General features: G+C 36.1%; 1 protein-coding gene across 1 annotated transcript in view; it reads left to right on the top strand.

Moving 5' to 3' along the window:
- The window catches only part of CTSD (cathepsin D), a 30493-nt gene that overhangs the window by 824 nt on the left and 2356 nt on the right, over positions 1-27313 (top strand). Inside the window, exons 2-8 of the mRNA XM_026706588.2 lie at positions 3846-4002; positions 16957-17080; positions 20387-20505; positions 21537-21736; positions 22321-22443; positions 24399-24543; positions 26768-26866. Of these exons, the coding sequence (XP_026562373.1) occupies positions 3846-4002; positions 16957-17080; positions 20387-20505; positions 21537-21736; positions 22321-22443; positions 24399-24543; positions 26768-26866 (967 nt within the window). The remainder of the gene's footprint in view (positions 1-3845; positions 4003-16956; positions 17081-20386; positions 20506-21536; positions 21737-22320; positions 22444-24398; positions 24544-26767; positions 26867-27313) is intronic.

The following is a 27313-nucleotide window of genomic DNA, read 5'->3' as shown; positions in this document are numbered from 1 at the left end:
AAGAGCTTTTTTGCAGTTTCTGTTGTGGGTTTTTTTCCCCACTTTGTAGTCTTTGAACACTTGTTTCTCACCTTCCAATTCATGCACCCATGCACTTTTCTTGATAATACTATGCTTCTGAAATTTGCCAAAAGTCAGCCATAATGTAATAGATGTAGCATAGATAGCACCACCACTAGATGGATTCGCAACTGGCTGGCAAACTATACTCAAGGAGTAGTCCTTAATGGGTCGAAGTCTACATGGAGGGAAGTAAGCAGTGGGGTGCCACAAGGTTCTGTCTTAGGCCCAGTACTCTTCAATATCTTCATTAACAACTTAGATGAGGGAATAGAAGGGGAACTTACCAAATTTGTAGATGATACTAAGCTGGCAGGAATAGCTAACACCCAAGAAGATAGGCTCAAGATCCAGATGAATCTTGACAGACTAGAACACTGGGCCACATCTAACAAAATGAAATTCAATGTAGAGAAAAGTAAAGTCATACACTTATACACTTAAGCAAGAAAAAACAAAAGTACACATAGATTGGGTGAAACCAGGCTCAATAGCAGTAACTGTGAGAGGGATCTTGGAGTCTTAGTGAACGACCAACTAAATATGAGCCAGCAGTGTGCAGCAGCAGCCAAAAAAGCTAATGCAGTCCTGAGTTGTATTAACAGAGGGATACAGTCAAGATCAAGGGAAGTACTAATACCACTCTATAAACCCTTAGTAAGTCCACACCTAGAGTACTGCATCCAGTTTTGTTCACCACATTATAAAAAAGATGTTGAGACTCTAGAAAAAGTACAGAGAAGAGCAACCAGGATGATTAGGGAACGAGCCTAAAACATACAACGAATGGTTGCAGGAACTGGGCTTGGCTAGTCCAGTAAAAAGAAGGACCGGGGGAGACATGATAGTGGTCTTCCAACATTTGAGGAGCTACCACAGAGAGGAAGGGGTCAAGCTATTTTCTAAAGTGCCTGTAGGCCAGACAAGGAATAATGGATGGAAACTAAACAAGGAGAGATTTAACTTGGAAATCAGGAGAAACTTTCTGACAGTGAGAACAATCAACCAATGGAACAGCTTGCCCTCAGAAGTTGTGGGAGCGCCATCACTTGAGGCTTTCAAGAAGAGATTGAATTGCCATCTGTCAGAAATGGTGTAGGGTCTCCCGTTTGGGCGAGGGGTTGGACTAGATGACCTACAAGGTCCCTTCCAACTCTGATTATCTGTATCTAATACATTGATTTATTTTCCATTAGGCACTTGGGGATGGGAAGGGAAACATTTTCCCAGTCTACTCATGTGCACTTGTTCAATAATTTTGAAGTTGTTGTCATCTGATGGACATTGTTTCTCTAGTTTGTGGTTTAAGGATGAAAAAGGATGCAAACGTGAATTGCATAAATGTTAAAAGACTTGTCTTTCATTTGGGGGTGGGGGGAGAATTTAATGTTTGAGCAGAGATTAATTTAGTTTATCAAAAAAATGGCAAGAGGAACAATCCAAGTGAATAGTACAAGTTATCTGGTAGCTGCCTACTGATTGGATCTGTAAAGATAAATTTCATCTTAAAAACATATTTCTAACCCCAGCTGCCACAAAATAGTTTCCCCACCCCCTCTTGTGTCACATATCTTCTTGCTTTTATATATGTATCAGACAACCCCTATTAAAGATAGCACTACCCTAAAAATTAACATAATCATTACTTTAGTGGTGGTGTATTTTAATGGTAGAAAGTACCACCTATGTCTCTGGTAGTGTTGAAATACATGCTGGTCAGATGAATAATATAACTATGCTCAGATATTCCATAAAGCTAATACTTCAGTTTATTTTTATGTGCAGAATTATTTCTTAGAATATAGGAGAGAGCACTGTTCCACCCTAATTCTGCATATGTGGGTTGTAAAGTTAAGAGCACAGTTAAGTTATATTTAGGTGTCTCCATTGGCAAGAAAGGTCACCCTGAGCAGAGTCTATAACTCTTCCTTGCTGTCTGCAGGAATTAGGAAAATACTCTGTCGCTGATATGACACTGTTTATTTCTTTTACATCTAATTCAATTTTAGTTTTTAGCCTAATACATCATTGTAGGCTGATGTATTCCAGGAATGAGATAACCATGGTTGTTTGTGAAATCTGTTTTTAAAACCTTAACATCTGGCATTTTGTTTAAACATAATGTAATTTGAGTGAAATACCAAAATTTGAAAGTTAATGTATTCTGTGATTAGCACAAGCATCCAGTATTTGATGCAAGTGTTTTGTTCTAATAGGGAATCAAAAATCCTTATTTTGATTAACTGAGCAGTTTTTAAAATATTATTAATCAGATATTTAGCATTAGTACTGATTGGGAAAGAAGAAAGTGCCTATTCTTCTTTCCTCAAAGTCTCTGATAGGCCTGGGTAATTGGGTGCTTTCAAAAAGAAGCATAATGAGATGATGATAGCATCCATTTTTCAAAACCTTCTGCTACTTGCTGGAGAAAGGGATAATCTGGATATAGGGCCCAATTTAAAGGCAACATATAATGGCTGGTTTCCAATATCACATAAAGTTTATGGATTCGATTTCAAAAAGCAGTGCCATTGGAACTTGCTGACACTAATGAAAAACCAGTAGAGGTAAATGTAGTAATTAAAGTTGCAGTCTGATTCTCATTTATGAGATTAAGCACCATTGAACTCTTACTTATGTTTGAACATAAATTTACTACTGTATAGAATAAATGCCTAAAATTACTTCCAGTTAGATCTGGGCTTCTTTCATTGAGGAGTGTGCCTGCATTTTAAAATGTGAATAATACCACTTAATTAAAATTCTTCCCCCTAGTTTCCGGACATCATAAAGACAACTTGATTTCTCTGTCTTTTAAATGTGTTGGTTCCTGTTAAACTTGTTGATAATTTTAGCTGGTATGATATCGCATAATAGTATAACTTAATATATAGTGCTGATTTTGATATGAGGGTTAAGCATAACATCAAACAGATTGTAGGTCAGGAGGATGCCTTTTGGTCTTTAGATAATGCTTATTTTTGAGGTTTCGGGAATTTTATCCTTCCAAGTGATGTTTAACTTTAAAATAACAGATTAAAGATGTCAGTCCAAAGTAATTAGAAGCTTTCAGAGGTTGGCCTTTTAGCAAATGCAGGTTAATAAAAGGCAGTAATGAAGCTTTAAAACCCTGATCTGTAGGGAGGTTCCCATAATTACTGAAAGGTAAACTAGCAAGGCTCCATTAGCTTCATAAGATCCATGCCAGTAAATCCTGGTGGAGAATGTGTCTACTAGACAAAGTGATGCTTGATAGTTAGTTTTAGATTTTTTAAAAAAGGAAAACTATTGCTTCTACGCTGTGGGTAGTCCTTGGCTTAACCGCACAATTGGGACCAGAACTTCCATTGCTAAGTAAGGTCGTTAATTTTATGTCCTTTAGTGCCATAGTTGTTAAGTGAATTGCTGCAGTTCAGTGAATGACATGGTCATTAAACGACTCCGGCTTCCCCACAATGAGATTGCAAATGGCAATCACTGGGATGCTGCAACCATTGGAAATGCATGGCAGTTCCCGAATTTTGATCATGTGACCATGGGGAAGCTGTGACCATTCTGTGATGACCAGTTCTTAGTCACGTTTCTCAATGCTGTTGTAACTTTGAATTATAAGTCGAGGGCTACTTGTACCTAAAAACATATCTTGTGTTGTGAATGTGAACTGTGCTAGCAATGGCCATATACTGATTCTTCCTGAAGAATTACAGAAAAAAGAGGACACCAAGGAAAATTGCTGTGGCTAATGTGTTTCTTTTTGTTGTTGTTTAATAATTTCTCCTGAACAGAATCCCACTGAAGAAATTCCCTTCCATGCGTAGCATCTACAATGAATATGGGACCAATATCCAAGACTTGATTGAGTTGGGACAAATGCTGAAGTATAAATTTGGGGGTCCCGGTGCAGAAATACCTACCCCAGAGGCTCTGAAGAATTACATGGATGTAAGTAGGGTGGCAGTATCCTCATCTTTTATCGTCTTTATTGGTTTTGGTCTCCTAGCTATGAGAAGAATTGATGTGATATCACAGTACACCAGGCTAGGCAAATTAATGGGCTGTACAAATATATCAACGGCTACCAATATTAAGAACTGTACTCTTAACTCCTGCCTCGTGGACAGCATACTTCAAATATTTTGGATAGTGAGATGGGCGGTATATAAATTTAATAAATACCCATGGCTAAAGAGCCGTGGTAGAAGAGGTTTATCAACTTCTCAGTCTTCCTGGATCTGATTGGTTACTGTGTGACATAGAATGCTGAATTAATGAGTCTTCATGCCTATGTAGACTAGTTGGTGTCCTTCCATTGCACAACTATTAACCACTACGTTATGGTTAGGTGATCTGCGTTTCAGTTTGAGAGCATCCAGCAACTATTGTTACATAGCTCTTGCTGCGCATGCTCAGCTTCATTCCTTTAGGCAAATTTGGAATGTGGGCCATCCACCCTACTATCTCATAAATCCCAAAGTGTGTCATTTCCTTGTGAAAAATATTCTCACAGAAACGTTTTGTGGGAATATTTCAGGCTAATTTTCTAAAGAAAAAAAAACTAACATCTACGTGGGAGATAACTTCATGATTTGCTTAGGGCCAAAGATGCTATTGAAATAAAGGTATAAGAGAGATATGAAGTAATAGATGAAAGTAATTAGAATATGGATATATGAACTCTTATGTTTCTGACATTTGGGGAACAAAATTCACTCAAAAGATACTCCAGTTGAAAAGAGAACTGATCCAGTGAAATGGCTAAATTTAAGAAGGAGAAAAACCTGGGACCAAAAGTAGAAGTGCAAATTTTCTGTGTAAAATCTTCTTATTCTCTGTCATTTTGGCACCACTGCTATGATTTCCACTTGATCAGAAAAGCATGTTTATAAAGTATGTGCACTTATATCTTCTTAATACAGTTTTACAGTTGGAATTTTAATTTCTTTCCTAATGGAAAATAGGCAGACAATAATTTGCATTTGGACATTGTACCTGGAATGTAACAACTCCTTGGTAGTTTCTTCCAGGTTCAAAGAAAGTCACACTAATGGTGCTTGACATCTGGTTGTTGTTTCTCAAAATGAAAACGAGTGTAGCTGCAGTGAACAGTGTCTCCCTGTTTCTGCTTTAATTTTTTTTAAATATTTGCAAGGCAACATTAAATTATTCTATTTTATTTTTATTTAATTTATATACTCTTTGTTCTATGTATATTTATCCAGTTTCCTCATCCAGTTTTCTGTTGAGCAAAAGATATAACTCAAAGTTTATCAGCAAGGCAATAGTAAAAGGAAAACTGTATTCAAGTTCTGTGTTAATGATAATATTTTTAATGACTAATTATATCTCAGATGCTATATGAATGCTTTTGAGTCATGTGATTCTTGAATCCCTTGTCAGTGAAAAAAAAAATAGATATATGGATAAGACCAACCACAGTTTTCTAAACTAGGGTAAGCTAGGCTATCTCCTAATACCCTAATTGCACTAAGCCCTGGTATAAACCCAATCCATTTCTGACACCCCACAAGTTAAATTGGTAATTGGAATTTGCTGATAAACACTTTGATTAGAGACTGCAACTTTAAGCCACAGTGAACTGTTGGATATATAAATACATGTGACAACTAATGTTGTTTAAAATATATTTTTCCTGTGTAACTGTTTAAACATCACATTAAGCCCTACTTTAAAATCTGTAGAATAAGCCATAGTAGTTGGGTTTAAACAGCATACGCTCCCAAAATAATCACATTACGGCTTGCAGTTTATGGAAAACCATCCTATAAGCTGGATAGAATGAGGGGCTCGTTTTACAGAAGACACTAAAGTATAATGTAGTTTGTTTGGTTTTGGCTTAATGTGCTGTGCAAATAGTCATTATGGTTTATAGTGTAGCTTACTATGGAAGCCCGTCTATTGTAGTTTATTCAGCAAAGCATTTAAATCATGGTTTAGAAGAAATTGCAAGCCAAGCTATCAAATTGGAGGGAATATCCTACAGGCCAGCACCCTGCTTCATGCAGAAGGCTCAGCATTAGAATACGCTGAACACTTGGCTGGTTAGTATCAGGGAATTTCAGCAATTAGTTCCATTATGGAGCAAGTCTATCAAGCTTTTGCAGAAGAGCAGGTTCCTAACTCTTCTGCATAAATAAAATCAGATGTATCTTATAAATGTGGAATTGTATCAAACCATAAGCAGGTCTCTGTCTGAAAAAATACAGAAACCATTGGATAAAATAATCAGAATATATATATATATATATATATATATAATAATAATTTAGGATGGATGTTTATGTTTTGCAAATGCAATTAACAATGCAGGCCATCATTTGATAGATTTTCAACCAATTGGAATTTTTTGCTTTGAAATAAACAACTTTAAATAAAACTGACTTCTGCACTTCAAGTAGCAAATGGTATCTTTATGGTTTTGAGTGTTCGTTTGTTTTTGTTTTTAAAATAACCACTTCAAATTGTAGCATGTAATAATTATATGACTGGCAAAAGTAGCAATTTCAGGCACACCTGTTTCATTAGAAGGAGGTCAATGTATTGAGTTCTTGAGAGAATCTCGGTAACTTTTGGGTATCCCAAGATTGCTACGAATAGTGGGCTTTCTTGGACCAAGTCCCAGTGAAGTCAGCAGAGTTTATTGGGAGGAAACATGATTAGAGTCAAGTTGTTGGTGTATCCAGGCCAATCATATCTATTCTTCAAAAATCTAGATGGCAGCATAGATACATAGAACTGATAACGCTTGACTGCCATCTAGTAGTCATCCAGATTTTTGCAGTCTGGATATAATAGGTCTAGATATATATCCGGTAGGGTTAGGGTTAGGGTTAGGGTCTGTCTTTTCTGCTTTGAAGTTTTGTATTCACTAGGGATTGGTTTAATTGAACTTGGCTTTTTCAACCTGTCATTTCCACATAGTAATTCTTGGTTTCCCATCATCCAGTTCCCAAGCCTGCTCTCCCAGTTATCAAATCCTACATAATACACAAATCATTGTTCTCTCTTAATATTATTTTGCTGGAGGGGGAGCTGCTACAGAGGGAGTGAGTCCTTACGAAACTGCAGTTATGCTGGAACAGCCAGGTTGCCTGTTGAAATCAGATAATGTCCCATTATATTAGTATCACCTAATATGAGAAAAGGTGGTATTGGAAATTTTTTCTGTTAAACTCTAGTGGTATGGATAGGTGCCGTTATGGGTTGACAACATAACATTTAAAGAAATTCAGTCATTTTTGAAGTGGGAGACTAAGGCGCCACAAAACCAACGGCTACAAGTAAAGACCATTCTTTATTATTCTTGAGCTAATAATGCCCTGAAGCTCAGGGTTGGGTATCAAAAGATTTTATTTCTAAATAAAAAGCATGTTTCCTCCTGTAAATCTCTGTTGAAGTCTGTCTATATCTGTCATAGTGTCTGGCAACTTGGCTGATGTCATCTTTCACAAACAAAATTTGAAGTCTAAAATATTCCCATTTCCAACATGCCTTGCCCTTCTATAAATATATCTTAAATTTTAAGTTGTTGCCATTTTCCTGGTGATCTTGCTGCTGCTTCTGAGATGTCTGCCTGCTTTCTATTAAACTGCTAATTAGAAACTTCTGCTTATTTGATCTGGGAAGGAAAGAGATATGTACTGCATTGAAGTTGATGAGGTTCCTCTTCCTTTTGAAAGCATTAAATATTCCTACAAGGCATACGGGAGAATAGCAGCATGTTGGGAGAAGAGATGAATAGTTGCAGATGTGGCTGGAACCTAGGGAAAAAAATTAGCATGTCTCCCTTCTCTTCCCCCTCCTCCCCTCCATCATCTGTTATGGATCTAAATGGTCTGTACCTCCAATTTGGAAAGGTTGAGTACAGGTAGTCCTTGACTGACAGCTACAACTGGGACCAGCATTTCTGTTGCTAAGCAAAGGACTTAAGTGAATCCCGCCCAATTTGAACCCCCCCCCTTTTTTTTTTTTGCCATGGTTGTTGTGAATCATGTAGTTGTTAAACAAATCCAGCTTCCCCCATTGACTTTGCTTGTTGGATCTAGCTGAGAAGATTGCAAATGGCAATTACATGACCCTGAGATCCTCCAGCCACTGTAAGTACATGCTGGTTGCCAAGTGCATTATTATTATTATTTTATTCCAGAACCATGGTAATGGCACGATGGTCATCAGTGCAAGGAACGGTTGGTCGTAAGCCACTTTTTTCAGTGGTGTTGTAACTTTGAACAGTTGCTTAATGAATGGCTGTAAGTCAAGGACTGCCTGCATTTTATCAGACATATTTCTTCTCCCGTGGTTGTCGTTTTGTTTGCCAATTCCAAGTGAGCTCTACGAGAATGTATGGAATTGTTTAATCAAGCTTTATGTGTGAAATGTACCAAGTAAAATTGCTCAATATGTTCCTGCCCTGTATTTTTTTTTTTTAGGAAAAACTTAATTGGTCTTTGCCTTGGATGGAGAGAAGGAGGTAGCATATTAAATCACATTTGGCAATTATATACAGTCCAAATCTTTACCTGAAGACTTTGTTGACACCTTTCCAGGGTAGACTTACAGTGATTTAGATGATATTCAGCCATAAATATACCTATATCAAGTGTTTTGAAGCATATCTTCACAATCTGTTTTTGTAAATTTATAGGCCAACCCATAATGCTTTGAGATTATTGAGTTGACAGCTGTGAAGTTAATTGGGATGAATGCCATTGTAGGGACAAAGGGAACATCAGCCTAAACTGGCATTCTTTCTGTGACATATAGGTAGAAATAAAAAGTGCCTCAAAGCCCAATGCCAACTACTGTATATTCTCAAACATTATGCTGCTGTTATTTGCATAAAACAAGATAGCTAAGTCATGGTATTCCTGAGCCATCTTAAAACCTCTCGCAACTGTAAGGTTCTGAACAAATTACCTGTTCACATTCCTTTCTTTCTCATACTGTCAATTATGTTTCTATAAAACAAGTACCAACTTGCTCTTCAACTGGTAGTCATACTTCATTTACAAGAGTGGAATTGGCTCTTCTTCATACACATTTGAATCTGCATAGGATCTGAGGTAATTTGTCTCCCCAACCAACAGGGTCTGAAGGCTGTCAAAATCCGCATGTACTTTATAGTGCAAATAGATTTCTGGGTATCTTTATGCCCCATTGCTAAAACCTCTGCTTATTCATGCATCCAGTGGGTGGAGATTCTAGAGAGAATAAGACAGAGGGCTGATCAGGCAGTATTCTGCTTGCTTTTCGACTTTTTTTTAATTTGCTATCTGCCATTCAAGTCATAAGGCTTTCAAGATATTTGAAGAGCAATTTAAACCAAAAAAAAGATAATGCAGCAAAGGACAATTAAAAATACAAGAGTTCAAGTTATCCATACAATTTGCTGTGAACAAAATTATAAAATTTTATAATTGCTGTTTCAATACTTGCCTGGTTTTAAAATTGTAAGATGCTGAAAATCTTGACACCATTGTATTTCAGGAACTTGTCAGGTAATTAGGAGAAGTGGGTTTGATGTTGACATTTTTGCTTTGTGTTGCATTTTTCTTAAGGAAGTGTTTCAGTTGAAAGGTAATCTTCAGTTCAGATTACCTTCAGTTCAGTTTACCCACTTTAAAAACCTATAGTGTAAAATATCTGTAGTGGGGGATGATGTTTGAGAGTATTATGGGGTGACTATAAGTATTATTGCTCTAAGTCGCTCTGAAATAAGATGGGCGGCAAATAAATTTCATAATAAATTAAAAAATTATCTCGGATGGTTAATTAATTTTATTTTTATTTTTGTCTGCATATGTTTCATGCAGGCATAGCAAATTTTGCTTTTGACATAATGAATATCTCGTGCATTGAAGCAAGTGCATGGTGTTTGAGTCTCAATATTCATCTTTGCTTTGATGTGGTCTTTTGGTTTACATGCACATGCTGTAGTCACTATCTGCCTCTGAGTCTCTTCAGACCACCATCAGGGTGCAAAAGAATGCTTTGTACCTAGGGTACAGGACAAGTTGCTTTTAAACATGATTAGTTCACCTTTGAATTAGCCACACCTATTCTGACATCATGCTGTAAAAGCTTTCTCCTTCCCCATGGCAATTCTTTGGTGAATGAACACACAGCATCCGCTGAAAATGCCAAATCTGCCTATTGTTTAAGCATGAGAATTGCAGAACAAGCTGGCTTTGCTCTTATTACACACAGGAATGCAACTTTGAAAGTCAAGACAAGGAGAGCTTGCTAAATTGCTCTCTGTACCTTTGCTTTTCAGAAGAATGGCAAAAACAATCTGAAGTGCACTAAGTAGTGCAAGTTTAAATACAACTAACTTTTCTCCAAAAAAGCTTTTTTTTTTCTGTTTGTCACACCCAATTAGCTGACATGCTATCATTTGAAATACGAATAAGAGAAATGATATATGTACCATCAAACAGTTTTCTCTAACATTACTGGCATAGCTCCTTTGCCTTTGCTGAAGTGGTTTCAAATCTCCTACTAAAAAAATCTACAATTTTGAATTGAATGGAAAAGTGTAAACTATTGCAACAATCTTCTTCATATTTACTATATCTGTCTTTTCTTCTCGGTTGTATGGGTGAGGCTCTATACTTCTTAATTTTTCATTCTGTACACAATTTTAAGCTACACAAAAAAGAAAAATACAAATATATGCAATAGCATTCAAGATTCCTCACAACTTCAGAACTGATAAGCGCAGGATTTTCAAAAGTGGTCCTGGAAATTATTATAAAATGAACAATTCCAAAATCTTTGACTGTATTTGTCAAAATGTTTCTCCCCTTGTAGAAGAATGCAGATTTTACACAGATTGGCAACATGTTGTTGCAAATCCAGGTGTAAATTTATCCTCCTAATGGCAATAGCACTTAGATTTATATACCACTTTACAGTGCTTACAGCCCTCTCTAAGTGGTTTACAGAGTCAGCATACTGCCCCCAACAATTTGGGTCCCCATTTTACCCACTTCAAAAGAATGGAAGGATGAGTCAACCTTACTAATGCTATATAATGTTAGCCAACTCCTATGTCTTCTTAATATTGGATAAATTCCAAATAATAGGGATATAATCAAAAACATGTATGTTTTAGATTTTGAATTAAAGTAAGCACATATTTATCTACCTGGATGTTTATTTAAAATGTAACTCAAAAGCTTAAGTGCCCTGTATAAATCTAGACTAAGATGGATGCACTTTAACTGGAAGAATACTATATACCAGGGGTGTCCAACCTTGGCAACTTTAAGACTTGTGGACTTCAACTCCCAGAATTCCTCAGCCAGCTTTGCTGGCTGAGGAATTCTGGGAGTTGAAGTCCACAAGTCTTAAAGTTGCCAAGGTTGGACGCCCCTGCTATATACCAAAATAGCCGTTAAAAATAAGTCTCCAGATTTATCAAGGAAAAAGATTTGTAGTTTGAATGCATAGTAGAATGTTTTCCTGATCTGGGAATAACAGTGATTGCTTCATTAAAACTAAATGCAGTGGATTGATTTGAGAACGCTGCACTATAAGCCTCTAATAAAATAAGAGACAAAAACCTGCTTTATGTTTTATACCGATCTTTGACTGAAATCATTGACCATGATTCTTCTACAATTTCAGAGATTTAATTGTAATGATAATCCTTAAAGAAGTTCTGCGGATGTGGGAAATTGTGGTATATCCATTTCCATCTTCCATTTAAAACGAATCCATTGCTCCTTCAGTTGATGAAGAATTAATATCATATAATTTAGAATTACATTAAAATGTGTTGAATAATGAATCTGGAATCTGTTCTTTTCCCACTTATATCCTAAATAAATGGTACAATATTACATTGCATAACTCATCAAATATCCAACTAACTTGCTCTATGTTCCATATCTCTGCTTTGTGCAAAGTAAACAAAACTCAGTTTAGAAGCCCCCCAAAATCATTAAATTTGCATTTAGCAGGGATCAAAGATCTTTTATCAGACCAGGGATGGGTGAGATGTATAAAGCCATCCAATTCTGTCTTAGACCACAATGTCTATTTCAGAGAGAAGCTTTGCTGAACATCTGCTTAAGCAATCTTTTGGTGAGAGATCAACTTTCTGTAAAGCATTACTGGTGCCAACATTAGTTACTCCATCATGACCCATCTTTCCCTAAATTAAAATTTTTATGATACAAAATACCATAGAACTACATGTGATTTCTTAGCAAGTCTTTCATTTGAAGCTGTTGAAAAACCAGTGTAGTTGCTAAATAAGCTAACTTTAGCAATCTTGTTGAAGCTGTTTGAAAGTGTTCTGTCTCAGCCACACCTAGCCTACCCCCACAGTTGTTCACAAGGGTAAAAAAAATACTATAATGAGGCTTTCACAATCAACCATGCTTAGTCAACATTTGACTTGCAGGGCTAGAACATATTAGAAATGTCATCTGGGAAAGATGAAGCCGATATTCATATTTGGGAAAATGATTTTCAAATGTATTTGAAATGCTTGCTTCTCTGGTGCTTTTCTGAAGTGATGCATATTCAAAGGAACTTAAATAATAGTGCTAAGTCAAAACAGAAGAACAAAAAACCCCTCTCCATTTCATTTTATTTCTTCATATATTTAACAGCTCAAAAACACAGTTTTGTACCATAGGGATGGGCAGAGCTGTAGATCTGAAAGAAAAGTAAGTACTTCAGGACACACATAGGTGGACACATTTCAATATTCTTTAACACATATCATATTCTTTAAACCAAATTTGCATCTTTCCCTAGGATAATTCTGCAACTCTGGCATCAGTGCCCTGGTATAAGCCAAAGAACCTTCTTCCTTTTGAATTTGAAGTGTTGTGAAGCCCTGGGTTTTTTGTTTTTGTTGCTTTTTTTGGTTATGCAATAGATTATGATAATTGATTAGAGGCTATCAAATCTGGTGACTGCATGAATAAATGCTTATTATCTTGCCCCGTGTCTAATAATAACTTGTAGCTCTTCCAGGGACATTCCAGTGATGTATTTAATCTCATCCATCCACTTTATCCATTGTGTCCCTCTCTATTTCTCACAACCTTACCACACATAATAGTTTTCTGTAGTTCTCTCTTCTGTCTTCATCTTACATGGCCAAAACATGGCCAATCATTGCTTTAGTCAATTTTACTTGATCCAGCACCAATCCGTTCTTCTTGTAATCAGTGGTAGCTGTAATAAAAGTTTTTTTAAAAATCATAATTTTAAGAAGGTTACCACCTTCCTTTTCTTTAACATTGTTCAGTTTTCATAACTGTTCATTATCACTAAAAGAATCCATTGCTTTTAAGTATTTTAATTGTTGCCATTGTAATGAACTTCCCATTCATGATTTAGTCTGTCTATCATTTCCTTCCTTAGATTAATGTCATATTTTTACAGAAACAAAAAAAACCCTACATTGTAGTTTCAACTGTAATTTCATCAAACAATGCAGATTCTATCTTTATTGTCATATATCAGTTTTAAAAACTAGGTTTTTCATTTCCCATTTTTATTTTTATCTTCTAGATAGTTAACATTTCTTTCGATTTTGCTATTATGGTATAAAAGGATAACGGAACAATTTGTTTCTTTGTCTCAGTCTCTTGAATTCTCGATCATTTCTTCCCCAAATCTAGTTCTTTCAATATCTTTTTATTGTATAGAAAATCATCAGATAATCCAGCACAGGCGTTGGCCTTAATATTTTTCGTATTCTGGCATGATCCATATGGTCCTCCTCCTTATAATCTCCGTTTTCTGGCTTATGTCAGCTATCTTATTTACAGCAATCCTGTTTGGATCTAATCTGTTTGGATGGGAATTATAGGAATAGGAGTCCAACATAATTGAAAGACTTTAGTTCAGGGCAGAAAGGCAACTTTCTATTAAGAAAGAACAAAGGTGAGCGATCTTACCTAAAAATATGAGGTTCAAAGAAACCATCTAAATCCAAAATCTATCCTTTGGTTTATTTCTGTTCCTTCTTGGGCTTTTTTAAGACATATTTTTACTCCTATTCATAGTTTTAAAATTGTTGCTATTAATTTTACTTATGTATTTTATGGATGGGCAGAAATACACGAGAACAATTGGGATACTTTCAGTACAGGTGTTCCTTGACTTATGACCATAATTGGGACTGGAACTTAACGTTGCTAAGTTATGCAATGGTTAAATGAGTCATGCCCAATTTTAGGACCATTTAAACAAATCATCACAGTCTTTAAGTGAATCGGGTTTTTCTCGTTGAATTTGCTTGTTGGAAGCCCTCTGAGAAGGTCCTAAATAATAATTATGTGACCCTAAGACAGTGCAATCATCATAAATACAGGCAAATTGCCAAGCACCCAAATTTTGATTTTGTGCCTGTGGAGACATTCCAATGATCATAACGGCGAGCACCATCATAAGTCACTGTTTTCAGGGCCATCATAACTTCAAGCAGTCATTAAATGAATGGTCATAATTTGAGGACTCCCTGTAGAGGACAAATAATGTACCAGCTGTGTGGCTGGAATGGGAAGCACGAGAATAAAACACCATGTGTACGTTAGCAGCTATGAACTATATTTATACATTTGTTCCAATGTTTCTATGTTCATTTTCAATGGAAGTGATTACTTTGACAAAATTGACAGTTTGGGAATTGCCTAACTAGAGTATAATCAATTCCAAACTGGCATTGTATTAGCTACTGAAGTCTATATGCCTGGATGTTTTTCTCAAGGGAACATACTTATTTGGACCAAGCAAGGGTGGATTTGATTTAAATCAACTCGATTTAAATCATAATTTTTAAAGAACAACTGTCATCTCTGTTCCGCAGCGGCTCCTCCTCTGACTTGCTGTTGACTCACTGACAGTCCCAATATTGCAGAATATACAGCCTCATGCTACATAACAAAGCTCCACTTCATGCTGAATAAACTAAATTATTAATGTATCTTAAATACTTTTTAATATTTTTATTTGATAAAAATAAAATCCATTTTATTTTTTTAAAAACATTTTTTTATCCACCCTGGGACCAAAGTTACCTATTATCCTTCTGTTATTACAGTTCTTTGATCAACTACATTGGAGAAATCTGCATAAACATTTCTAACCCAGCAGAAACCTATTCTTCATATCGGCCAACATTTACAGTGTGCATAAATCTGTATGTTGTAGTTCTTTTTTGCAAATTTTCTAAAACAAAAGTAGATATGAATGACTGTAGAAACAGTTCAACAATTGTGAATAGCAACATGTGGCCACTCTATTGAGTAGTCCTTGCAAACAGCTTTCTTTTATTTTGTATAACAATATATAGACAGGTGTAGTGTGTAATGAGTCATTTTCGCATGGGAACAAGACCTTTCCATATTGAACCTTGGCCAAACAGACTAAGTTTCCTTTTGGCTGTGCCAGTTCTATTCCAGACAATTAGCAGGAAATATACATTTGCTAATAGTTGAAGGCTGTTGAAAGTAGCACAGTTTTGCATGGAAGTTTGTTATATGATGATTCTGAACACAGAAATGTTTGGATAAATAGCAAAGGTCTTAAACAGAATGTAAAGTACATTATAAAGCAATATCTAATTTGAAGGGTGTGAGAGCTGAGAAAGGGGGAAAATCAACAAAGGGACAATCTCAAGATCGTACTCTTTCCTGAAAAAAAAAAATTGCAAAATACGCTACTAATATTTTGAAGTGAAGCCTGTTGAAGCAATGAATTAAGGTGTCTTCCTTTGGTCTGTTTTTTTTTTTTACAAATATTGTTGCTTTCATACTCCGTATATTGCTTTTCAAGTTTTTATGAATGATTATTTCATAGTGACTGGAATTTTATTTGTCTTTTCTTCTACATAAATGGATGTTAACAATTCATTCTAGGATGGAGGGAATAGATTGTTGCTGCTGTTGTTATCATATCCCATCTTTATTTTATACAACTCAAGGTGCATACATAATGCTTTTTGTTCATAAAATGAACATTAACAGTTAATGTTCACATTAACTGTGATTTTTTTTTACTTTGGATGTCAAAATGTTGTATCACATTGTCTTCAAACCTCCCTATCCTAATGATGGGTATCCTTTCTTATTACTGCTCTTTTTCCTATAAATCTTAATAGTAGAAGTGACAAAGATTTATTTTTACTTTACTCTTCATTTTTGAGCTTGATTATAGTTGGAGTGTCCTGACGTTCATATGTTCTGTAAAATAATGAACAATGTAGTTGGCAGTGTAGCTGGATGAAGCATATTCTACTCATTGCAGAATACCTTATGCCACCAGACTTGAAATTCTAGACCTAGTAAACCTGGAACTACGCCGCCTTCGGTCCAATCTAAGTATAGTACATAAAATTATATATTGCAATGTCCTACCTGTCAATGAATACTTCAGCTTAACCATAACGATACAAGAGCATACAATAGATACAAACTCAAAGTAAACCGCACCAAACTTGATTCCAGGCAATACGACTTCAGCAACAGAGTGGTCAATGTCTGGAATACTCTACCTGACTCTGTGGTTTCTTCCCCAAACCCCAAAATCTTTAGCCTTAGACTGTCTACTATTGACCTCACCCCTTTCCTAAGAGGTCTGTAGGGGGCGTGCATAAGCACACCAACGTGCCTACCGTCCCTGTCCTATTGTTTCTTTTATTTTTCTTATATGTACCCATTTCATGTATTCATAACTATGTTTATACTTATACCTGTTATCTTATAATCGCTTGACAAAATAAATAAATATAAATAAATAAATATTTTTGATCTATATAGAGTTGTATAACAGCTTGGAATGGTCCTCTTCCCTCTCTCTCACTGGAGGAATTCTTAGTTATTTATTGTCCTTGCATGTTATTTTCTTTTTCAGGCACAATATTATGGGGAGATAGGTATTGGGACTCCACCACAGAAGTTTACTACAGTCTTTGATACTGGCTCATCAAACCTCTGGGTGCCATCTGTTCACTGTAGCTTCCTGGATATTGCCTGCTGTAAGTATCCATTCTTGCTTACGTAAAATCTTGTAGATGGCTGATTTGTACAAGACCATCCCATATGATTATAAATTTACCTGTATGTTCTAACAATATAGGATGACATTCTAAGAAAAATCCTCTCTGTTGCTCAGCAAAGTATATGAAAACCATGCTTGTCTATGTGCTGTTTCTCAACCCAGCTATTGAGCTTTTGCTGGTATGTAACTAAGAGCCCATCCAGTTTATAAAATTGAGGGAGTCTTCAGAAGAAATGAATTTCTTATACAGAAACTGCTATATCCAACTTATACAGTGTCTATATATCCATCTGGACAGTGGTGGGATGCTGCCGGTTTAACAACCGGTTCGTTGAGCGCGCTCTTTGCACGAGTGCGCACTTCGCGTGTGCGCGTGCCTAAGGCGCTTGCACGCAGCACTGAAAATGGAGCATTTAGAAACTCAGCTGCTTACCTTCCAAGTCAGCAACGGTAAGTAGAACAATAGGGAGGGGGAGGAGTCAGCTGTGCCACATGATTGGAATGAGTTACAAAGCAGGAAATAAAGGACAGGATAGAGTGGGGGCGGATGGGGCCAACTGATTGCCGGAACTACTGGTTCACCTGAACTGGTCCGAACCGGCAGCATCCCACCACTGCACCTGGAGTTCTTCTGTTCCTTTGAGCTGAACTCTGGGTGTCCTCCAGTTCTATTCCAGGTTGTTGGTCAACCCAATGGAAGAGATTAGGAAGAGGATATTATAAGGAGGGGAAATTTTAACTTCTGGCAGAATGACATTTAGATAAATCCCATATATACACTCCAACCAGAACTGACTCAACCCACCAACCCTTGAGAGAGAAGTCATAGTCCTAGGCTTCCAAAAAGTGCCTACGGTTAGATGGCACTGCTTTTCTGTAGTAATGATAATACTCTGGAACAATTTTCTATGAAAATCAATTCCTCCTCCCTGTATTTTTCTGCTGTATTTTAGGAAGTTGTTGAAGATATAATTACTTTGGAAGACATTCTGTTAACAAGCACTATACCATTGTTTCTTTTGTATTTCTATGTTTATTACTTTGCTTTTGTTGGAGGTTTATGAAGCCATTATTTTAATGTATTGTGGAAATTTTAGCTGTTGCCATATTGTGTATATGTACTGCTTTTTACTTCATTTTGTAGAGTTTCCACAGTTTTTTCCACAATGTGTGATGCCTGATTTGATTGTTCAGTTTTGTTTTTCTCTGAATGCTGAAGGTTGTGATAGATATCTTATGTCTCTTAAATTCACTGAAGTGCGTTTCTTAATTCCTGAAATAAATGGAGCACTTTCTGTTTGTGATGATCTTCTGAAGCAAATCCATACCCCATTAGAGATCATAATGAACTCATCTTCCAAATTGTTCTGTGCCTCTCCCATCCCACAACCCTGTTGGATTAAAAAGATGAGAGTTACAACATGCAAATGAAGCCAGTGCACCCTTCCAAATTAATTAGATGATTTGAAAATGTAGGTTAAAGAGAGATTCTCTTTCATATTTGTAGCTTCAGATTTAAGCATTGCAATAAGATCCTATGTTCTGTATTCTTTTTTGAAATTACCAAACTTGATGAAACTGTAATACAACTCTACTTCCATTGTACTGGGCTAAAGATAGCTGATGACTGTTTGAAGAAGAAGGTTCAATTTGTGATGAGCATCATTAAATAATTTTGGTCAGTGTTGAATAGGGCTGAAAAAAGTGAACAACATGGGAGGTAAACTGTTTCAAATAATATTCAATTCTCTTTACAAGTCCTGTGTGCATATTCTACTTTCTCAAATCTGGAGATTCTTGAAAAAATACTGTATATGCCAAATTAGCCAATTCCCACAATTCCTTTTCAAACCTAATTTAACAGCTCAAATTGGACTTCTCCATTTAATTTCTGAATTCTTAGGAAACTTTAAAAAAATAGCCTTTGTTAATGATTCCAAATAAAAAGCTGCATTCTGATAGTTATTTGCTCTACTCAAAAAATATCCTTAATTCAAGAGGTCCTTGTCAGTAGAAGATATTTATCAGCAGATGGCACTTGAAAAGGGCAGAGCTACTTCAGATATAAACTTGTAAATGTTGACTCTCACAAGGAGTATCAAAGACTCTAAAAGCCACTTTTCCCCACTGTGGTTTCTTAGTTCTATTTAATCGATTTTCTTTATGTGGACGTGAATAAAGCAGTACTTGAATTGAGTAAAGAACATGGCTTTGATCCATATTTTTAAGGCAAATAATACTTGTTCTAGTTATTTTCCTCTACTTAAGATGTTGCAGAAAAGGTATAACAATGCAGATTAATAACTGGAATTGAGTATTTTAAAATTGTGTAACTAACTGTTCCTTAGTTTCATGTAGCTGAAATAAAGCATTTTGTATGCCTTTCTCCAGTGTTTTTAAACCAAAGTTCAGATTAAGTTCTGAAAATTAGGTAAAATAAGCCATAGAGATGTCTGTCTATTGCGGTGTGTGTGTGTGTGTGTTAGTTATTAAGTTAGAGGGAAAGTATTCATGTCTTATCTCTGCTTTTTTTCATCACAAGATTGAATTAGAATTCAGAATTATAAGTAGAATTCACCAAGTACATCTCCTTATTGGATCTTAAATGATGTGAGCCAAAATATATCTCTTTCCCTTTTGTTTATTGGTCCCATCTGCCTCTTGCAGTGTAGAAAGCAAATTAAAAAGTGTTATAAGAGCGAAGTATAGGTAGTTCTCGACAGTAATTGGGACTTGAAATTCTGTCGCTAAGCAATGTGGACATAAAGCACAATGACTCGTTACCATGCTACTTAACATCAGCATTTCTGGCACTTCCGGTTGCCATCATTAGGTAAATCCAACGACACTGCTAAGTGCAGTAACTTGTGGCTGTTATTTCTGACCTCCTGCAGGCTTCCCCATTGTTAAAAACTTACAGTGAAGGCTGCAAAGAGTGATGACTTGACTGTAATTTGCTACAATGTCATAATTGTGTGTTGGATGTCAAGCAACTGAATTGCAATTACGGGATTGCAGGGGATACTGCAGTAATCACTACAAGCACTGGCCAGAAGCGTCATTCATTCAATGCCCTTGTAACTTTGAATGGTTGCTGAACTGGTGGTCATTAAATGAGGGCTATCTGTACTATTAATTTGGCATCTGTACTATTAATTTGGCTATTACCTTGTCTTCCACAGCTATGTTTGAGTCTCCGTAATTTTTATTTAGAGCATAGAGTCAAACTGTGCATTAGTTTCATGTGTGTGGTCATCTTACAGTCCTTATGTTCTTTCTGCAGTAATACATCATAAGTATGATTCCTCAAAATCTAGCACATACGTGAAAAATGGTACAGATTTTGCCATCCATTATGGTACTGGAAGCCTTTCGGGATATCTTAGCCAGGATACTGTAACGGTTAGTACAATGATAGCATTTCATTATTTAAGTCATAAAAGGCTCCAAATCTTTAGTCAAAGTACTAGCTTTACTTTGTTGTGATTCTGAGAAATATTTGAAAGAGTGTATAATTATCATGATTGTATCTTCTTATTTTAAAAGGGAAATATTTACTTAACATCTTATTTATTCAGAAGAAAGAAATCCATCCCAAACCAATAAATATAAGAGGCTATTCAGACCTTTTGAAAGAGACTTCTTTCTGTTTTCTTATTTCATAACAAATTAACTCAAGTGTCCTTACAAGCTTGGTTTATTTTTTTCTAAATACTGCCACTGTGCTTTTAGACATCTATAACAGAAAAAGCAAATAAAGGGATGAAGACTCGTGATGGGGAAATGTTGGATTAAAAGAATGCTTTTAAGCAAATATGTAGCTCTGCCATGCAAAACATGGATCATTTATCTTTCAGTCAAGCTATTGCCTTACTCATAATTTTATTATGAACACATCCTGCTTTTTCTTCACTTTTAAGCATCTGATATGGGTTCATCTTGTTTTACCTACCTTTGGAAAAGATAGCAGGAGTTTTAATTCAAAAAATTAAAAGTTCCAATTCTTAGAATTCAAAACTCTAGTCTTTAAGAAAGAGGAATGAGAGACTAGTGACCAGAAATATTATTTTGATGCAACGAGCTTGATGTTTCCCATATTTCCTAGAAGCTTCAACTCTAAGAGTATCAATAAAATATCTCTGCATGACAGGTGTCAAACTAGTGCTGTGATGTTTGGCTAAACCACAATTCCCAACAAAAGCAGCATAGCCATCCAGTTCATTTGAAGGAAGTGGCTAAGTTAAGATGATACTGTCATCCTACATAGAGTGCAAAACACTAAGCAATCCATTTAGGAATTTCTGGATATTTGTATCTTGATTACTCTATATCATACAGTGTTCATTGAGGTGTATCAAATGAATATTGGCATTTTCAGATGTGATTTTAAGTGTGTGTTTTGACTTCTTCCTTCCTGTTGGTTTTCCTATTAGATTGGCGACCTAAGTGTCCAGAACCAGTTGTTTGGTGAAGCTACCAAGCAGCCTGGCGTCACTTTTATCGCTGCAAAATTTGATGGCATTCTCGGCATGGCATACCCCAAGATTTCTGTGGATAAAGTAGCACCTTTCTTTGATAACGTAATGGAACAGGGATTATTGGAAAAGAACATATTTTCCTTTTATCTAAATAGGTGAGCCTCAAATTGGTAGACTAAAGTCTTTATTGTCTAATTTTATGTCCACCTTTGCTTTATAGCCAGCTTTTAGAGCATAATAGTTGAAGACCCACCCATTTTCAAAGCAGTAGCCTCATTGTCAACAGACGTGAATAAAGATATTCTTAGGAGACAATGCCCATTTTATGTACAGTTTTAAATAAAGTGATCTTTCTACAAAGATGCAGATTTGGAACTTTTTGAAGGATCTTGAACTATCAGAGCAGACCTCCAATTATATACATAATAAATGCCCAATAGATATCTCTTGTCTTTGAAGCAAGTTCTGCTGAATTCAGTTTGGACTTACTAGTGAGAGTTGTTAGGATTTCAAAGTTGTTGATATCCTAGAAGGAACATTCAAGTTATCTTTAATTATGTTGTTTTTCTAGGATTCTATGAAAGTATGTCAGATCCTACATGATTTGTAAACATTTTGGTCTGTTTGTGTTCTTTATTCTTTATTGTTTCTGTAAATTCAGTATAGTGGCTCAGAGGGCTACATCCTTGTTTGTACTGATTTTTACTTTCTTTCTGCACTTGTGTATTATCTCTTGAAGGGATCCAAAAGGCCAAACTGGAGGTGAATTGCTTTTGGGGGGAACAGATTCCCAGTATTATTCTGGAGACTTCACTTGGGTAAACGTAACTCGTAAAGCTTATTGGCAAGTCCATATGGATAAGTAAGTTCTCTTTGCTTTAGTTATCCTGTATACCTAGTTTTATTTATTTATTTAAAATATTTATAGAGCCAGCCATCTTATAACTAATTCTGGGCATCTCCCAGTTAAACACATGTCTGTAGCTTACTAGCATGTAGATTTAGATAAGTCCAAAATCTATAGCAGGATGTTGCCTTATGGTACATAACATTTAGTAACATAGATGGCAATGTCTAATAAGTGTGGTCCTTTTTAGACCTAACTTGCTGCAGAAAGAGAATTGGGGTGGAAAGGAGGAAGAACGATTTTAACTGTCTCATCCTCCTGAAAGTTGTCTTCACTGTGGTATAATAGTGTAACTACCATGGACTTCAGAACAGTGTATTGCTGTATATTGTGCTTGTTATCTACAGGGAATGATGTGTGTTAAATGTGTTTCTGTCATCCTGCTTCTAATATCTATCCTTACCCCTATACTATTAGAAAGAAGAAATTATGAGAAATATTTTGATTTCTTCGTGCATTGATTGATGGCTGCTTTGTCTGAATGCCAAGTTTTTAGGAATTCCCTAGTGGTTTTGGATTTGGTTGGAAAAGAGTGGTGACTCACAATGAAGTCCTAAGATGAGGCCTAACACTGGTGATCAAGATTTATAGCAAAGATCTTAATGAATTGTTTAGAAACTAAAGCACTCCCACACAGAAACCAAAAGTATGGGTCTGGTATATAGATAACACCATCATAATTAAAAAGTTGCATGAGACAATCAACAATATTGTCAAAGAAATAAAATTCACAAGGGAAAAAGAAAGTAACAACACACTCCCCTTCGTGGATATCCTCATCAGGAGAGAAAACCACGACCAACTAGAAATGCAAGTCTATCCAAAAACAACCCACACTAACCAAGGGCTCCATTGCCAAAATTAAGAGCCCAATTTCTCGCCCAACAAGAGCTGCTGTGTAAGAACATTACAGATGAACACAAACATTCTACAATAACTTGGAACACCAGAAAAAGGACAGCCTATATGGAATGGTTACCCACAGAACTTTATCAAAAAATGTCTGACCACTCCTATAGCACAACTAGGATGAGCTGTTAAAAGAATAATACCATACATGAACATACAACTTATTATTACAACCATACTATATCTCCGTAGCACCAAACCAATTAAAGTCTTCCCAAACATTTTAAGCAAGCCCAAAGACTCAGTGGCCTAAGAACAGCAAAGTCGTTTACAACATATAGGGTAAGTACTATGACAACTACTATGTATGACAGGCAGGCAGAACATTAGCAGAGTGCATTCATGAACACCAACTACGGTAGCAGTCAGAAGACACAATGAAAGCTCCTTTATTTCACAATGTATAGAAAGACTCAAACACAATTTCAACTGGAAAACTGTTCGCATCCTAGACCAAGCCAAATCCAAAAATACTAGGGAATTCCTGGAAGCCTGGCATTCAGACAAATCGCCTATCAATAGATACATAGAGATAAACCATATTTACCATTCAAAGGAGATACTAAAAAAGCTAAGAAGAAAACAAAAACACTAGAACATCACTTCAGCAGCCAACACCTGGATAAGCAGGGATTAACACCAGGCAGTCAAGTGGAAACCAAAACCTTTATCAAGAAACTACCAAAGAGCAAACCTCCACCAACACTGGCGGGGCAAGTTATTCTATATAAACAGAGCAAACCCCACACCTACTCACACTAATGTTGCTACATAGCTGGATAATGAAACATCTGCAAGCAAACAAATCTCAGAGCACCAAGGACTTCACGGTTTAACCCTGAGCTATATATATTATGTTGGAACATATGTAAAAGCTTGTTCCCTGCATATAACTCTCTTGTAAATTTCCAGTAATTGTATTCAATGTAACCATGCAAGGATTTGATTTTATGTTTCTGGTCTCTTAAGGAAAAAAAAATGAGATCTATCTTTCCTTCCAGGGTTGATGTTGGCAATGGCCTAACTGTGTGCAAAGATGGCTGTGAAGCTATTGTAGACACAGGAACATCACTTATTACAGGGCCAACTAAGGAAATTAAAGAGTTGCAGAAAGCCATTGGAGCTAAGCCAATCATTAAAGGACAGGTAAATTCAAACAGGAATTAGGGTATTGTGGTACTGCAGATGGTAGACATAGTAACTTGTGTGTTTGTTTATTTATCTGACTCTAATCTCACTTCAGTCTGAACTTGATGCTAAGCATTTATCTTCATTTAATCAAAAGTTATCTATACATTGGTTTAAATTTAGGTCAGGTTCAGATACGTGTTCTGGTATTGACTTGCCATCAAAAGATAGCTTGCTTTCTAGTTCAAAGTTCTGTTATCTTGAATAATTTATTTGACAGTTTTGTAATTTGCCTCCCATGCCAAAATATAGAATCCTAGCTATAATAAATTCTCCTCTACACTTCTAATATTTTAAAAAGAAATTAAAACAAGTGCAGTTCTTCAAATCAGAATAGAATACCTGCTCAGTGTTTCTGTTCTGCATATTTGAAGAACCAGAAATATAATTATTTTCTCGATAAAAACTTCTTTGCTAAGATATTATTTAACCTTCAAGTAGAAATAATGAATACTGAATAAAAATATTTGGATTTAGTGAAATCAACCTCCAGTCCCTTGTAATGACAGCAAAAAAGCCAGATTTCATTTTAGGATTAGGAAAATCAGTTTTCCTTTCTTTGGAGATCAATCTTACAATCGGTAGATAAAATTATTTTATTTTTAAAAAAGGAAAGATCTAAAAATTTGTTTTGTTCATTTAAATAGTCACAGGTAAAGCCTTTAGTGGCGAAGAAGATGAAAATATAAAGCTGTCCAAAAGCCACATCTGCAAAAAATCTGCCATAGAAAAATTATAAATAACAGTATAAGATTCTTGGCAGATACAAGAAGATAGATCTCCTAATACAGAAGATACTCTGTATTGAGTAGAGAGATGCCAAGCTGCATAAAACACATAATTTACTTGAGCTCTACAGAGAACATAAATATCAGGGACAGCGTATGTCAGAGACAATACAGTTAACCATGCAGTAAAATAAAGCATAAACTCTTAATTTAGATTTCTAACTAATCTGGCTCACTTGCTCCTTCAAAATAAATGGGTTTCCTGAAGCAAAGATTTATCTTTGCTTCCTCTGGATTTCACAGATTCTTGAAGCATTACAACCTTTAATCAAAGGCTCAGGAACAATATTACCTTAGATTCTTTCCTGTTCATACCCAGATTTTCAGTGGATGTTGGAAAACAAATCCCCTTTTCTTCAGAAGGGGAGGAATTAGAGGTGGACTACTTCAGCTATCTAATTAAACTCTATGCCACAATCAGAACAATTCTGCTTGAGACAGATTTATTGATTCCATTTCTGGAAAGTAGCTGCTAATCTTATGAATGCCAGTTATGAGTGATAAGAGTTAATGGATATGCAAAGGCTGAAGAAATACAAGTAGAAATTCATGATGTACATGTGGCTGCCCTTGGAGAACACTTGGAAGCTTAAGTAGTCCAGAATGCAGTGGCATTGGGAATGCTAGGATGTTTCAGCATACTCATTGCTCTGCAAGCTGCACTGTTTGCTAGTGAGCTTTCTGATGCACTTCAAGGTGCTGTTATTAACTATAAAGTCCTTCATGGCTTAGGGCCTTATTATCGGAGGCACCACCTATCTCCCATGATGGCCCACCAATAAGTCTAGGCAAAGTTGGAGTGCCTTCAGTCAGTGTCGGGATCCAGGAAGTGTGGCTTCTCTTTTGTGACTCCTGTACTCTAAAACGATGCTCCCAACCCCAAGATCCATGTAGCTGCACCCTGATGATGTTCTAGTAGTCTTTAAAAATATGGCTGTTTCTCTAGGTTCTGGAGTAAAGTGTTTGGGAAGCCCTGCTGGTCATGCTTTTTGGTTTGAGAGGAAGTATGTATCCAGATGAATAGGATTGCCTTTTTATTGTTTTTCTATCATTGTTTCTCATTTATTGTTAATTCTGCCTAAGTTGTACTAGACTCTGAAAGCTGATCTTAAGTGAAAACAAGGTACATTGAACAAGCATTTGCAAACCTCTAGTCATTTATTCCTTAGACAGCCTTCCTCAACCTGGTAGTTCTCAAATTGATTTTATTATAATTCCCACCATTCCCAGCAACATTATCAGTGAAGGTTTTATGTCAATCTAAGGATGACCCATTTTGAAGAAGGCCATCTTAACTACTGGCTTCTATCACATCTCAGGAAAGGAGAGGATTTTTCTCGCCCGGTGTTTGTCCATGGCAGGTTCTTAATTTTTCTCTGTTGTTTTGTTTGCAGTACATGCTCCCATGTGATAAGCTATCCACACTTCCCACTGTGTCTCTCGTGCTGGGAGGGCAGTCTTATGCTCTTACTCCAGATCAGTATGCCTTAAAAGTAAGTTCCATGACACTCTAATATTCTTTCTCTTAATGCTTAACAGATTCTTTTCAGCATATTTTCTGCGTAATATACCTAGGGATAGTTCTTTTTGATATGTACTGAATTGCTTCTGCTCATTTAAGAAGATAGTAGGGGCTCCAGAAAGTACTATGGACTAATCCCAAGTCTGTTTATACACTGAGATAGGTCAGGAGTAATGTTAAACAAACATTACATATGATTTTGTAAAAAGATCTAGAAGAATTTTAACTGCATCCTGTGTTAGTTGAGAAATATATAGTAAGTAGCAAGGGAAAGTTATGAATTCCAAAATTAACATAGCATTTTCAGTCCTTGAAATAGAGGAACAAAAATACGACTTTTCCTTAAAAACTCTTGACAGTTATTAAGAAAAAATGATGTCCCAAAGCTGCTTTTTTCAAAAGGCAACTGAACTTTCCA

The sequence above is a fragment of the Pseudonaja textilis genome, chromosome 1 (assembly GCF_049901715.1).
Source record: "Pseudonaja textilis isolate UNSWEBS1 chromosome 1, rPseTex1.2, whole genome shotgun sequence".
NCBI lineage: Eukaryota > Metazoa > Chordata > Lepidosauria > Squamata > Elapidae > Pseudonaja > Pseudonaja textilis.
Note: the sequence above shows the minus strand (reverse complement) of the source record. Positions and strands in the feature narration are given on the sequence as shown.